This window comes from Aulonocara sp. 'chitande type north' Nkhata Bay, linkage group LG22, assembly GCF_057382095.1.
Source record: "Aulonocara sp. 'chitande type north' Nkhata Bay isolate Kocher_YH1m ecotype deep benthic linkage group LG22, A_spYH_male_GT1.1, whole genome shotgun sequence".
In the NCBI taxonomy this organism is placed as follows: domain Eukaryota; kingdom Metazoa; phylum Chordata; class Actinopteri; order Cichliformes; family Cichlidae; genus Aulonocara; species Aulonocara sp. 'chitande type north' Nkhata Bay.
Window position 1 is genome coordinate 1,352,198 of NC_141364.1, and position 11,094 is coordinate 1,363,291.

The 11,094-nt window shown below is 46.0% G+C and overlaps 2 protein-coding genes across 2 annotated transcripts; both read left to right on the forward strand.

The window, feature by feature from the left end:
• Nucleotides 1-1,291: 1,291 nt before the first annotated feature.
• LOC147303119 (uncharacterized) lies at nucleotides 1,292-10,838 on the forward strand. The gene is made up of 6 exons (XM_086280965.1): nucleotides 1,292-1,311; nucleotides 2,009-2,075; nucleotides 2,170-2,538; nucleotides 2,725-4,386; nucleotides 4,933-5,505; nucleotides 10,510-10,838. The coding sequence occupies exons 2-6, from the start codon at nucleotides 2,036-2,038 to the stop codon at nucleotides 10,599-10,601; spliced, it is 2,736 nt and encodes a 911-aa protein (XP_086137091.1). The 5' UTR covers nucleotides 1,292-1,311; nucleotides 2,009-2,035; the 3' UTR covers nucleotides 10,602-10,838.
• LOC147303120 (uncharacterized) lies at nucleotides 6,285-10,374 on the forward strand (the record flags this gene model as incomplete). Its single annotated transcript, XM_086280094.1, has 2 exons — nucleotides 6,285-7,184; nucleotides 10,345-10,374. Coding segments are annotated over 2 exons (930 nt in total), but the record flags the coding sequence as incomplete, so codon positions are not given.
• Nucleotides 10,839-11,094: the final 256 nt, after the last annotated feature.

The window sequence follows — 11,094 nt, forward strand, 5'->3', positions numbered from 1 at the left end:
CCTAAACCTTCAACCACACCTCATTATTTAGTCTCCTGTGTGTTAACAGAACTAGAACTGGGGTACACAAATAACTCAAAGCATTTTCCACATTCTCGAGGTGGTGGAGTCTTCCCTGAGGAATGCCACATATCTATCAAACAAGAGACAACATGTCACTACTGAGTATTGAGGATGCACCATAGGCAACTACGTCACAACAAATCTTATCCTGACGCACAAACATCACAACACACGTATGTACCATGTGTTCTAAAAAAAAATCCCATTTAAATAAAGGACTTAATTATTTCTATTCCAGCTACTCTGCTTAAGCGCCTGAGAATTGAGCTTGGAGAAATACAAGTTTACACCTTTAAAGACCTTAGATTGCAAGAATCCTTTACCCTCACTTTCTCTTACCTGTGTATATTTGAAGATTCAGGTCTAAAAAGTGAAGATAATGCTGAAATGCATTAAACCTCCATTTTAACTGATACATGAGTATGGTATGTAGTTGTCTGATTAACTGAGAGGCTCAGTCAGCATTTTCAGGTCTTGTTTATTACAGCACAAGTGTGTAAGTGTCTTTTAGTCGGGTCTCACCTTGTGTCTCTGATAACTGAGGAATGACTTCCTGCATTAAGTGTTGCAAGAGGAAAATGAAAGCAAGCTCCCAACTCGCAAGAATGCCTTTAAAACTGACTTCTTATTTCCATTGATGAAAACTTCTTCATTTCAAGTAAATGAACCAGTAATATTTAGAATGTGTGTAAAAGAAAAGACAAAAAAGAGAGAAATCAGAGTTATTTTGATGTGGACGCTGACTGCCCACCGAGCACCACCAACCTGTAAATGTTGATTCTCCGTCTAAATCTAGTCAGCCAGTTGTGAGATTTAGTTAATCCAAAACTAATCACTGAATATTTGTTTTCTTCTGTCAGATTTTATTATCCAAAATGGTCATCTTTTATGGACCACATAGAGTCCTAATGTAGCCATAAAGATACAATCACATAAATGTAGTCATAGTCACACAGAGAAAATGTCGAAGCTCACGTCAAAACATGTCACAAATATGTGTGTGTGTGTCTGTGTGTGTGTAAGTGCTAAAATTAAAGTGATGACTGTTTCAGGAGGACAATAGGAGAGAGATGCAGGTAAATAAAAGTTTAGTGCACACACCTTAAACCATGACGATAACTACCATTACTCCACCTGCACATATTTGTCCTCAGGTTCATGTTGGCTGATTATAAAAAGAGGAGATGAAGTCAGAGAACATCACTTTCTTTCACTGCAGTGGACGACTTACAAGCAAAGAAATACTATGTAAGTAACCCTAATATTAAATATATATCTGACATCTACATGTGAATTTAAGATGAATTGATAGATTTATTTCTGGAAATGATCTTTTGGCAACATATGGTGTAATTTAGGCAGCAATTTGTTGTGTTGGGTTGTGTTTATCTTAAAGTTCTGAAGGTTTTTTTATGCTTCTGTTTTTGTTTTGTTTTTTGCTATTACCCTTGATAAATAATATATGACACATTCTCACACACAGGTAGGTAGGTAGGTAGGTAGGTAGGTAGATAGATAGATAGATAGATATATAGATAGATAGATAGATAGATAGATAGATAGATAGATAGATAGATTTAATGGGTGAGTGATTATATTGGAGTTGATTAACACTATAAACATCAAGTGTTTTCTTATGCTCTGATTTACAGTCAGGAACAATGAGGTCATGATAGTCAGAGCCTTTCCTTCATGATTTCTTAATTTCTTCTTGTTGCTTTTGCGTGTACAAGCACCTCGTTGAGAGATGTGGACTATCACAAAGACAGTACTATAGAAAAAAAATCTATATTTTAAATTATGTAATTGAATAGGAACTTTTTTATATTATGGGTTTTAGATCTCAAACTTCTTTTCAAGATAACTTTAGAAAGCTTAATTAAGGCAATTGTAGGAATAATGCTTTCTTTAAATCATAATAACCACAGTGAATTTTTATTTTCAGAGACAGGAGCAGAAAATCAGCATCACCATGATCGCCAAGATGTTTGTCATCGTTCTTCTTGTTGTTGGTAGGAAAAAAAATAATTTGTCAAAGAATTTCCTATTCATAAAGATGTGGTTAATGTGATGAAATATGAAAATGACGTAAGATTCTCTACACAGCCTGCTGCAACGCAGCGACAACAACCACATCTGCAGCGACAACAACCACAGCTGCAGCAACAACAACCACATCTGCAGCGACAACAACCACAGCTGTTCCAACAACAACTACAGCTGTTCCAACAACAACAACCACAGCTACAGGGACAACAACCACAGCTGCTCCAACAACAACCACAACTGCAGTGACAACAACTACAGCTGCTCCAACAACAACCACAGTTGCAGCGACAACAACTACAACTGCTCCGACAACAACTACAACTGCTCCAACAACAACCACAGCTCCTCCAACAACAACCACAGCTGCTCCAACAACAACCACAGCTGCAGCAACAACAACCACAGCTGCACCAACAACAACCACAAGTGCTGCGACAACAACCACAGCTGCGACAACAACCACATCTGCTCCAACAACAACCACAGCTGCTCCAACAACAACCACAGTTGCTCCAACAACAACCACAGTTGCAGCGACAACAACTACAACTGCTCCAACAACAACCACAGCTTCTCCAACAACAACCACAGTTGCAGCGACAACAACCACAGCTGCTCCAACAACAACCACAACTGCAGCGACAACAACTACAGCTGCTCCAACAACAACCACAGTTGCAGCGACAACAACCACAGCTGCTCCAACAACAACCACAACTGCAGCGACAACAACTACAGCTGCTCCAACAACAACCACAGTTGCAGCGACAACAACTACAACTGCTACAACAACAACTACAGTTGCTCCAACAACAACCACAGCTCCTCCAACAACAACCACAGTTGCAGCGACAACAACCACAGCTGCTCCAACAACAACCACAACTGCAGCGACAACAACCACAGTTGCTCCAACAACAACAACAGTTGCAGCGACAACAACTACAACTGCTCCAACAACAACCACAGTTGCTCCAACAACAACCACAGTTGCAGCGACAATAACTACAACTGCTCCAACAACAACTACAGCTGCTCCAACAACAACCACAGTTGCTCCAACAACAACCACAGTTGCAGCGACAACAACCACAGCTGCTCCAACAACAACCACAACTGCAGCGACAACAACTACAGCTGCTCCAACAACAACCACAGTTGCAGCGACAACAACCACAGCTGCTCCAACAACAACCACAACTGCAGCGACAACAACTACAGCTGCTCCAACAACAACCACAGTTGCAGCGACAACAACTACAGCTCCTCCAACAACAACCACAGCTCCTCCAACAACAACCACAGCTCCTCCAACAACAACCACAGTTGCTCCAACAACAACCACAGTTGCAGCGACAACAACTACAACTGCTCCAACAACAACCACAGTTGCTCCAACAACAACCACAGCTTCTCCAACAACAACCACAGCTGCTCCAACAACAACCACAGTTGCAGCGACAACAACTACAACTGCTCCAACAACAACTACAACTGCTCCAACAACAACTACAGCTGCTCCAACAACAACCACAGTTGCAGCGACAACAACTACAATTGCTCCAACAACAACCACAGTTGCAGCGACAACAACCACAGCTGCTCCAACAACAACCACAACTGCAGCGACAACAACTACAGCTTCTCCAACAACAACCACAGTTGCAGCGACAACAACCACAGCTGCTCCAACAACAACCACAACTGCAGCGACAACAACTACAGCTGCTCCAACAACAACCACAGTTGCAGCGACAACAACCACAGCTGCTCCAACAACAACCACAGCTGCTCCAACAACAACCACAGTTGCAGCGACAACAACCACAGCTGCTCCAACAACAACCACAGCTGCTCCAACAACAACCACAGCTGCTCCAACAACAACCACAGTTGCAGCGACAACAACCACAGTTGCAGCGACAACAACCACAGCTGCTCCGACAACAACTACAGCTGCTCCAACAACAACTACAGCTGCTCCAACAACAACTACAGCTGCTCCAACAACAACCACAGTTGCAGCGACAACAACTACAACTGCTCCAACAACAACTACAGCTGCTCCAACAACAACCACAGTTGCAGCGACAACAACTACAACTGCTCCAACAACAACCACAGTTGCTCCAACAACAACCACAGTTGCAGCGACAACAACTACAACTGCTCCAACAACAACTACAGCTGCTCCAACAACAACCACAGCTGCTCCAACAACAACCACAGCTGCTCCAACAACAACCACAGTTGCAGCGACAACAACTACAACTGCTCCAACAACAACTACAAATGCTCCAACAACAACCACAGCTTCTCCAACAACAACCACAACTGCAGCGACAACAACTACAGCTGCTCCAACAACAACCACAGTTGCTCCAACAACAACCACAGTTGCAGCGACAATAACTACAACTGCTCCAACAACAACTACAGCTGCTCCAACAACAACCACAGTTGCTCCAACAACAACCACAGTTGCAGCGACAACAACCACAGCTGCTCCAACAACAACCACAACTGCAGCGACAACAACTACAGCTGCTCCAACAACAACCACAGTTGCAGCGACAACAACCACAGCTGCTCCAACAACAACCACAACTGCAGCGACAACAACTACAGCTGCTCCAACAACAACCACAGTTGCAGCGACAACAACTACAGCTCCTCCAACAACAACCACAGCTCCTCCAACAACAACCACAGCTCCTCCAACAACAACCACAGTTGCTCCAACAACAACCACAGTTGCAGCGACAACAACTACAACTGCTCCAACAACAACCACAGTTGCTCCAACAACAACCACAGCTTCTCCAACAACAACCACAGCTGCTCCAACAACAACCACAGTTGCAGCGACAACAACTACAACTGCTCCAACAACAACTACAACTGCTCCAACAACAACTACAGCTGCTCCAACAACAACCACAGTTGCAGCGACAACAACTACAATTGCTCCAACAACAACCACAGTTGCAGCGACAACAACCACAGCTGCTCCAACAACAACCACAACTGCAGCGACAACAACTACAGCTTCTCCAACAACAACCACAGTTGCAGCGACAACAACCACAGCTGCTCCAACAACAACCACAACTGCAGCGACAACAACTACAGCTGCTCCAACAACAACCACAGTTGCAGCGACAACAACCACAGCTGCTCCAACAACAACCACAGCTGCTCCAACAACAACCACAGTTGCAGCGACAACAACCACAGCTGCTCCAACAACAACCACAGCTGCTCCAACAACAACCACAGCTGCTCCAACAACAACCACAGTTGCAGCGACAACAACCACAGTTGCAGCGACAACAACCACAGCTGCTCCGACAACAACTACAGCTGCTCCAACAACAACTACAGCTGCTCCAACAACAACTACAGCTGCTCCAACAACAACTACAGCTGCTCCAACAACAACCACAGTTGCAGCGACAACAACTACAACTGCTCCAACAACAACTACAGCTGCTCCAACAACAACCACAGTTGCAGCGACAACAACTACAACTGCTCCAACAACAACCACAGTTGCAGCGACAACAACTACAACTGCTCCAACAACAACTACAGCTGCTCCAACAACAACCACAGCTGCTCCAACAACAACCACAGCTGCTCCAACAACAACCACAGTTGCAGCGACAACAACTACAACTGCTCCAACAACAACTACAAATGCTCCAACAACAACCACAGCTTCTCCAACAACAACCACAACTGCAGCGACAACAACTACAGCTGCTCCAACAACAACCACAGTTGCTCCAACAACAACCACAGTTGCAGCGACAACAACTACAACTGCTCCAACAACAACTACAGCTGCTCCAACAACAACCACAGCTCCTCCAACAACAACCACAGCTGCCGCGACAACAACTACAAATGCTCCAACAACAACCACAGCTTCTCCAACAACAACCACAACTGCAGCGACAACAACTACAACTGAAGCGACAACAACTACAGCTGCTCCAACAACAACCACAGTTGCAGCGACAACAACCACAGCTGCTCCAACAACAACTACAGCTGCTCCAACAACAACCACAGTTGCAGCGACAACAACTACAACTGCTCCAACAACAACCACAGTTGCAGCGACAACAACCACAGCTCCTCCAACAACAACCACAGCTGCTCCAACAACAACCACAGTTGCTCCAACAACAACCACAGTTGCTCCAACAACAACTACAACTGCTCCAACAACAACCACAGTTGCTCCAACAACAACCACAGTTGCAGCGACAACAACTACAACTGCTCCAACAACAACCACAGTTGCAGCGACAACAACTACAACTGCTCCAACAACAACTACAGCTGCTCCAACAACAACCACAGCTCCTCCAACAACAACCACAGCTGCCGCGACAACAACTACAACTGCTCCAACAACAACCACAGTTGCAGCGACAACAACTACAACTGCTCCAACAACAACCACAGTTGCTCCAACAACAACCACAGTTGCTCCAACAACAACCACAGCTCCTCCAACAACAACCACAGTTGCAGCGACAACAACTACAACTGCTCCAACAACAACCACAGTTGCTCCAACAACAACCACAGTTGCAGCGACAACAACTACAACTGCTCCAACAACAACCACAGTTGCTCCAACAACAACCACAGTTGCTCCAACAACAACCACAGCTCCTCCAACAACAACCACAGTTGCAGCGACAACAACTACAACTGCTCCAACAACAACCACAGTTGCTCCAACAACAACCACAGTTGCAGCGACAACAACTACATCTGCCCCAACAACAACCACAACTGCTGCTCCAACAACAACCACAACTGCTGCTCCAACAACCACAACTGCAGTTCCAACAACCACAACTGCAGTTCCAACAACAACAACTACAGCTGCTCCAACAACAACCACAGTTGCAGCGACAACAACCACAGTTGCAGCGACAACAACCACAGCTGCAGCGACAACAACCACAGCTGCTCCAACAACAACCACAACTGCAGCGACAACAACTACAACTGCTCCAACAACAACTACAGCTGCTCCAACAACAACCACAGTTGCAGCGACAACAACTACAACTGCTCCAACAACAACTACAGCTGCTCCAACAACAACCACAGCTCCTCCAACAACAACCACAGCTCCTCCAACAACAACCACAGTTGCAGCGACAACAACCACAGTTGCAGCGACAACAACCACAGTTGCAGCGACAACAACCACAGTTGCTCCAACAACAACCACAGTTGCTCCAACAACAACTACAACTGCTCCAACAACAACTACAACTGCTCCAACAACAACTACAGCTCCTCCAACAACAACCACAGCTCCTCCAACAACAACCACAGCTGCCGCGACAACAACCACAGCTGCTCCAACAACAACCACAGCTGCCGCGACAACAACCACAGCTGCTCCAACAACAACCACAGTTGCAGCGACAACAACCACAGTTGCAGCGACAACAACCACAGTTGCAGCGACAACAACTACAACTGCTCCAACAAAAACCACAGCTGCTCCAACAACAACCACAGCTGCTCCAACAACAACCACAGCTCCTCCAACAACAACCACAGCTCCTCCAACAACAACCACAGCTGCCGTGACAACAACTACAACTGCTCCAACAACAACCACAACTGCAGCGACAACAACTACAACTGCTCCAACAACAACTACAACTGCTCCAACAACAACCACAACTGCAGCGACAACAACTACAGCTGCTCCAACAACAACCACAGTTGCAGCGACAACAACCACAGCTGCTCCAACAACAACCACAACTGCAGCGACAACAACCACAACTGCTCCAACAACAACCACAGTTCCTCCAACAACAACCACAGTTGCAGCGACAACAACCACAACTGCTGCTCCAACAACCACAACTGCTGCTCCAACAACAACAACTACAGCTGCTCCAACAACAACCACAGTTGCAGCGACAACAACCACAGTTGCAGCGACAACAACCTCAGCTGCTCCAACAACAACCACAACTGCAGCGACAACAACTACAGCTGCTCCAACAACAACCACACCTCCTCCAACAACAACCACAGCTGCCGCGACAACAACTACAACTGCTCCAACAACAACCACAACTGCTCCAACAACAACCACAACTGCTCCAACAACAACCACAACTGCAGCGACAACAACCACAACTGCAGTGACAACAACCACAGCTGCTCCAACAACAACCACAGCTGCTCCAACAACAACCACAGCTGCTCCGACAACAACCACAGCTGCAGCGACAACAACCACAGCTGCTCCAACAACAACCACAACTGCAGCGACAACAACTGCAGCTGCTCCGACAACAACCACAGTTGCAGCGACAACAACCACAGCTGCTCCAACAACAACCACAACTGCAGCGACAACAACCACAGCTCCTCCAACAACAACCACAGCTGCTCCAACAACAACCACAGTTGCAGCGACAACAACTACATCTGCCCCAACAACAACCACAACTGCTGCTCCAACAACCACAACTGCAGTTCCAACAACAACAACTACAGCTGCTCCAACAACAACCACAGTTGCAGCGACAACAACCACAGCTGCCGCGACAACAACCACAGCTGCTCCAACAACAACCACAGTTGCAGCGACAACAACCACAGTTGCAGCGACAACAACCACAGTTGCAGCGACAACAACTACAACTGCTCCAACAACAACCACAGCTGCTCCAACAACAACCACAGCTCCTCCAACAACAACCACAGCTCCTCCAACAACAACCACAGCTGCCGTGACAACAACTACAACTGCTCCAACAACAACCACAACTGCAGCGACAACAACTACAACTGCTCCAACAACAACTACAACTGCTCCAACAACAACCACAACTGCAGCGACAACAACTACAGCTGCTCCAACAACAACCACAGTTGCAGCGACAACAACCACAGCTGCTCCAACAACAACCACAACTGCAGCGACAACAACTACAGCTGCTCCAACAACAACCACAGTTGCAGCGACAACAACCACAACTGCTCCAACAACAACCACAGTTCCTCCAACAACAACCACAGTTGCAGCGACAACAACCACAACTGCTGCTCCAACAACCACAACTGCTGCTCCAACAACCACAACTGCTGCTCCAACAACCACAACTGCTGCTCCAACAACAACAACTACAGCTGCTCCAACAACAACCACAGTTGCAGCGACAACAACCACAGTTGCAGCGACAACAACCTCAGCTGCTCCAACAACAACCACAACTGCAGCGACAACAACTACAGCTGCTCCAACAACAACCACACCTCCTCCAACAACAACCACAGCTGCCGCGACAACAACTACAACTGCTCCAACAACAACCACAACTGCTCCAACAACAACCACAACTGCTCCAACAACAACCACAACTGCAGCGACAACAACCACAACTGCAGCGACAACAACCACAGCTGCTCCAACAACAACCACAGCTGCTCCAACAACAACCACAGCTGCTCCGACAACAACCACAGCTGCAGCGACAACAACCACAGCTGCTCCAACAACAACCACAACTGCAGCGACAACAACTGCAGCTGCTCCGACAACAACCACAGTTGCAGCGACAACAACCACAGCTGCTCCAACAACAACCACAACTGCAGCGACAACAACCACAGCTCCTCCGACAACAACCACAGCTGCTCCAACAACAACCACAGTTGCAGCGACAACAACTACATCTGCCCCAACAACAACCACAACTGCTGCTCCAACAACCACAACTGCAGTTCCAACAACAACAACTACAGCTGCTCCAACAACAACCACAGTTGCAGCGACAACAACCACAGTTGCAGCGACAACAACCACAGTTGCAGCGACAACAACAACAGCTGCTCCAACAACAACCACAACTGCAGCGACAACAACTACAGCTGCTCCAACAACAACCACAGTTGCAGCGACAACAACCACAGCTGCTCCAACAACAACCACAACTGCAGCGACAACAACTACAGCTGCTCCAACAACAACCACAGTTGCGGCGACAACAACTACAACTGCTCCAACAACAACCACAGTTGTAGCGACAACAACCACATCTGCAGTGACAACAACCACAGCTGCTCCAACAACAATCACAACTGCAGCGACAACAACCACAGCTGCTCCAACAACAATCACAACTGCAGCAACAACAACCACAGCTGCTCCAACAACAATCACAACTGCAGCAACAACAACTACAGCTGTTCCGACAATAACCACAACTGCCGCGACAACAACTGCAGCTGCTTCAACAACAACCGCAGCAACAACAACCACAACTGTTCCAACAACAACCAAAACTGCCGCGACAACAACTACAGCTGCTTCAACAACCATAACTGCAGCGACAGCAACAACCACCTCCTCTGCTATTCTCAACAACATCAGCTTCCTTACAGTAGTTCTGGCTCTGTCGTCACATGTACTCAGATCATGTTTTTAACATTTCTTAAGTTCACATCCTCCAAATGAAGCAACAAACTGAAGTACCTGTGACCATTTGAAATGTTTAAGTAACCAAATGTTTAATCATATATTTATTCTTATTTATTATGGTTTTATTTATTTATTTATATCTATCAGAGAGAAGTTGTTAAATGTTTTCCTGATGTTTGTGTGTTCCAAACTTGTGTGATCAGAGGACTGATATTAAAAATATAGTGATGTCTACAATCTCAACACTGAGCTTATCATAAATAAAGTCTTTTTGCACTGATTAATAAGTGTCTCCTGACTTTTTAAAGATGAGAATAATTTCTCATAATAATCATTTCTCTACAATAGTCAGTGTTAATACTGAGTTATATTCAGCTTTGTTTATATTTCTGCAAATCACAATAGTTATTTCATCATGTTTCCTGTTGTAAATTAAAGACCCTGCAGTATTTGGAAGATGAGATGAGACGAGATGAGATGCCTTTATTAGTCCCACGAGT

What these genes read in the sequence shown, in the direction of transcription:
- LOC147303119 (XM_086280965.1), top strand. Translation starts at nt 2,036, where the DNA reads ATGATCGCCAAGATGTTTGTCATCGTTCTTCTTGTTGTTG. An exon ending in CATCGTTCTTCTTGTTGTTG is followed by an intron (nt 2,076 to 2,169) that starts GTAGGAAAAAAA and finishes TTCTCTACACAG; the next exon opens with CCTGCTGCAACGCAGCGACA. An exon ending in AGCGACAACAACTACAACTG is followed by an intron (nt 4,387 to 4,932) that starts CTCCAACAACAA and finishes CAACCACAGCTT; the next exon opens with CTCCAACAACAACCACAGCT.